At 42.5% G+C, this 4,669-nt stretch overlaps 1 protein-coding gene across 1 annotated transcript; it reads left to right on the top strand.

Annotated features, from left to right (window-relative positions):
• Positions 1-1,217: 1,217 nt before the first annotated feature.
• LOC149565212 (phenylalanine aminomutase (L-beta-phenylalanine forming)-like) lies at positions 1,218-4,451 on the top strand. The gene is made up of 2 exons (XM_089818762.1): positions 1,218-2,388; positions 3,329-4,451. Exons 1-2 carry the CDS (start codon positions 1,310-1,312, stop codon positions 4,263-4,265), a joined length of 2,016 nt encoding a protein of 671 aa, XP_089674888.1. The 5' UTR covers positions 1,218-1,309; the 3' UTR covers positions 4,266-4,451.
• Positions 4,452-4,669: the final 218 nt, after the last annotated feature.

Below are 4,669 nucleotides of genomic sequence, written 5' to 3'. Positions count from 1 at the left end.
ACAACACGCCTCACAATCCCTCTCTGTGTCGGCAACTAGTCTTAAGAGATGCGAGAATTCTCATATAGTGTAGGCAATAATTCATCTGCATAAACAACATTTATTGTGTCCAATCCTTCTGCCAAATCACGTGGATGAACACAAATACAAGGAGGGATAGAGAGAGGACACAAACACACATATTTAGCAGCTAAGTCACAAGGTTCAAGTTTCAATTCGAGTTCGACAATTATGAAGTTCAGATGAACTTGACAATAAATTTGTCTTACACAATTTTTCAAAAATATATAATATATATGATCACAATTTCCAACAATGGGACAAAAAATAACTTCGTACAAATGATTGCATGTATGATTATTTTTTACTTTTCTTTGCTAATAAATAGAATTAAAATAAAAAATAATAATCATTTTATTTATTATTGACTAACAAAATAAAACTGTGAATATTCAAGAATAAAAAATAATAATAATGTAGTCTAATTATAAATAAATTAAATCATAAATATTAATACTTTACACATTCTAATCCTTGTGTTTCACTAATTAAATAAGATTAAAAAAATTTACATCAAATTCCAATTCCAATTAGAAAATGAACAACCAAACGCAACAAAAAGATATTCCTAGTCATATTCTGTTCCAATTCCAATTTCTAAATTGGCAACCAAACGCAGAATATGGATTTGAAAATTCATCTTCCGTGTCAACCAAACGGTCGAACTATCTTCCTAAAATACATTACCAGATTTTCGAAAACCTGATTATCAGATAACCTGGTTATGAGAAAAATTCATCTTTCCCAACCAAACGGGGCCTAAGTGTTCCATTTATTCTCATAAAAGATGGATTCATGTTGAGTCACCAATCATAAAACATAGATCAAAAAGTTTGACTCAAAGTCACACAGTTAAGTTCAGACAGTTGAGTCCAATTAAATCATGATAGCACTATCAGTATCATAAAACCGTCGCATTAGGTAGTACTGGTCGGCCTTTTCCGCGGGGTTGTACTCTCTTCAGACACAGACGTGTTCGATTCATTTGGCGATGTGGGTTCTGCAAATCTTCTTGGGCTCCACTATTCACTTCTGACGAGAGAAATTATTGAAGTGATCCTATCAAGTCCCTGAGACGAACACGTGTCTACACGAGAGTCGTGCGCGTCACTGATAAATATGCGGCGCGGGGTGTGTCAGAGCAGTATCGAGAGTGATCCCTCTATCAGATCAGATTTGCCCTCTTTATCTCCTCCTCTCTGCTCGCTTGCTCCACAGACCGCCCTCGATTTTTATCCTAAACCCGCCAATGGACTCGCCTTCTCATGTCACCCATATTGTGGCCCTAATCAACACCTTCAACGCCGTCCAAGTGGTAACACTCGACGGGCAAAATCATATCACAGTGGCGCACGTGGCGGCGGTGGCGCGGAGGGGAGAAGTAACGGCGGCCTTGAGTGCCGAGGAGTGCGGAAGACGGGTGGAGAGATGCTCGTCGTGGGTACAGCGCAAGGCCGAGGAAGGCGCCGACATTTACGGCGTAACGACCGGGTTCGGTGCGTGCTGCACCAAGCGGACCAATCAGCTGAGCGAGCTGCAGGAGTCCCTCATCCGCTGCCTCCTCGCCGGAGTTTTCACGAGAGCCGGAGATGAGCTTTCCCGGGCTGCCACGCGTTCCGCCATGCTGCTCCGGCTGAACAGCTTCACTTACGGCTGCTCCGGCATCCGCTGGGAAGTCATGGAAGCGTTGCAGCTGCTGCTCAACCGGAACTTAACGCCCAAAGTTCCGTTAAGGGGCTCCGTCAGCGCATCGGGGGACCTCATCCCGCTCGCCTACATTGCCGGCCTCCTCATCGGGAAGCCCTCCGTCGTCGTAAGAACGGGCAACTACGGAGACGGAGATGAGGAGATCTCTGCCACGGAGGCGTTGCGGAGAGTTGGTGTGAAGCCGTTTGTTCTTCAGGCGAAAGAAGGGCTCGCGCTGGTGAATGGGACTTCCTTTGCGACTGCCGTTGCTTCCACCGTTGTGTACGACGCTAACGTGGCGTTGCTGCTGGTGGAGATGCTGTGCGGAATGTTCTGCGAAGTTATATTTGGGAGGGAGGAGTTTGCGGATCCGTTGATACACAAGGTCAAGCCGCACCCGGGGCAGGTCGAGTCTGCGTCTTTGCTTGAATGGCTTCTGAGGAAGAGTCCGTTTCAGGAGTTGTCCAGAGTGTATTATTCCATCGACAAGCTGAAGAAGCCGAAACAGGATCGGTATGCTCTGAGGTCGTCCCCGCAGTGGTTGGGCCCGCTTGTTGAGACAATCAGATCCGCTACTGTCACCGTCGAGACGGAGATCAATTCGGCCAATGACAATCCTATCATCGACCACGTAAACGACCGGTACGACGCTCACCCTTAAAATTTGATCCATTTTAGGGAATTCGTAAGTTAACGCTTGAATGGTACTAGATGATCTTAAACTGGCATGCATGAAGGAATGGTTGATTAATGTAAAATCCAACTGAATTTAGCAAACATAAGCTAGTTAAAAGCTTCAATGGTACTGGTTGATCTAACATGGTATGAATAAATGAAAGTTTCTATGCTCTTCTGTTTGCTATTCTCCCCGCTTCTCAATGCCCTTATAGTCTCAACATTCAATGATAAAATATAATGTTGCTGTAGACATCGTTTTCGTTTGCTGTTTATGCTTATATAAACATATTTTTTAACTTCTTTATTGGTAGTAAAAAGATTATTCATTCGAGAGTTTAATTTTAAGATTTAAAAATTATTATGGATTTTTTTTAAGGTTAGAGAATATTTTTAGGGAGAGGACTGAGGGGTATCTTTTCCATCCTAACCTCATTTTTTTTCGTGTAAGAGCTACTAAATCAGCAAGACATAATTTCTAGTGGGCTCATTCAAAACCATTCAACTTCAAAGATAGACCTTTAATTATTGTATGAACAAATGTTTGGCCTTGAGAGTAAATGTTCATATTTTTAGTTACAGTTAAATTAGTTAAGATAAATAATATTAAGAAACATAAGATTAAATAAATAATTTAAAATAATATATTAAATTAATTTTACATAATACTTATTCAAATTTAATTTAGTATAACACCTATAAATTTAATTAAGTATAACATGTATATTAAATAATCTGTTTTATCATAAATATTAATAATTTTGTTAATAAAAGTTTAGTTTTGTGAATTATTGTAAAATAGTAATTTTGTATAATGTTGAACAATGAAGAAATAAAATAAAAAAATTCTATGAAGAAGAAAGCCTCATTTTTGTGTTGTGATGCCAATCCGATCGTGCATCAACAGGGCGCTCCACGGGGCCAATTTCCAAGGCAGCGCCGTGGGCTTCCACATGGACTACGTCCGCATCGCAGTGGCCGCGCTGGGGAAGCTCATCTTCGCCCAATTCACGGAACTGATGATCGAGCACTACAACAACGGTCTACCTGGCAACCTCTCATTGGGCCCCGACCTCAGCTGCGACTACGGCTTCAAGGGCCTCGACATCGCCATGGCCGCCTACAGCTCGGAGCTCCAGTACCTGGCCAATCCCGTGACGACACATGTCCACAGCGCCGAGCAGCACAACCAGGACATCAACTCTCTCGCCCTCATCTCCGCCCGCAAGACGGAAGAGGCGCTGGAGATCTTGAAACTCATGCTCGCCTCCCACTTAACAGCTCTCTGCCAGGCAACCGACCTTCGACAGCTGGAGCAAATTCTCCTCCAAACCGTCCTCAACCTCATCTCCACCCTTTCACAAGAATGCGGCCTCCCAAAAGGAACAACGGAAACGCTCATAAATGTGGCCCGAGCAGTCCCCGTCTACACGTACCTCGAAGCCCCATGTGACCCCTCCCTTCCCCTCATCTCAGCCCTCAAGCAATCATGTTTTGATTCCATTTTCGGTCTCCACGAAAAGAACGGCATAGATAACAACACCTTGGTGCAAAAACTGAAACAATTTCAACAACTTGTGGGCTTAAATCTAGAAAGTGAAATGATTGCAGCCAGGGTGGCTTATGAAAAAGATGAGCACATCCCTGACATTTATTCCCCCGTTGAAGACTCCAAATTCTTTCCTTTCTATAAATTTGTCCGAGACGATCTGAAGATAAGTATGATGAGTTCGAGAAATGAGCAGACGCCGCAGGAGTGCGTGCAGAAAGTTTTCAACGCGATTGCCTACGGCAGAATTACAGAGCCTCTACTGGAGTGCCTCCAAGGATTTCCCACCTCATAATTATTTAAGCCAGAATTTAACGATGGCGGCTCCTCCTATTTCTTGTCCCTTTCTGTTTCGATTAAAATCATATCTTTGTATGTTTCTTCTGGATTCGACCAACGTAATCTTATTGTTCACATTCTTGAGAAATTCGTTTGGCAACATTTTTATATAAATATATTTCTCGGCTTTTGAACTATTAAAGCTGTCCACTATAAAAGGCCCAGCCGCTTAAATCCACATTTGTAGAGATCTGAAAACTTCACCGCACTTGGAAATCTTTAATCTAAGCTTGTGCTGTCGTTGATTAGTTTGGCAACGTCTAAAACCTAAACCAAAACATCCTATGACAACGTAATATGTAATCCAAGTTTCTTTCCCCGACGCCATCAAAGCAATTGTATTTATGGAGATGGCGACAA

This window comes from Cupressus sempervirens, chromosome 3, assembly GCF_028749045.1.
Source record: "Cupressus sempervirens isolate cs-2001-9-10 chromosome 3, ASM2874904v1, whole genome shotgun sequence".
Classification (NCBI taxonomy): Eukaryota; Viridiplantae; Streptophyta; class Pinopsida; order Cupressales; family Cupressaceae; genus Cupressus; species Cupressus sempervirens.
Note: the sequence above shows the minus strand (reverse complement) of the source record. Positions and strands in the feature narration are given on the sequence as shown.

Excerpts from the sequence above, each read along its gene's own strand:
- LOC149565212 (XM_089818762.1), top strand. The coding sequence starts at position 1,310 with ATGGACTCGCCTTCTCATGTCACCCATATTGTGGCCCTAATCAACACC. Across the intron at positions 2,389-3,328 it reads ATCGACCACGTAAACGACCG|GGCGCTCCACGGGGCCAATT; the intron begins GTACGACGCTCA and ends GTGCATCAACAG.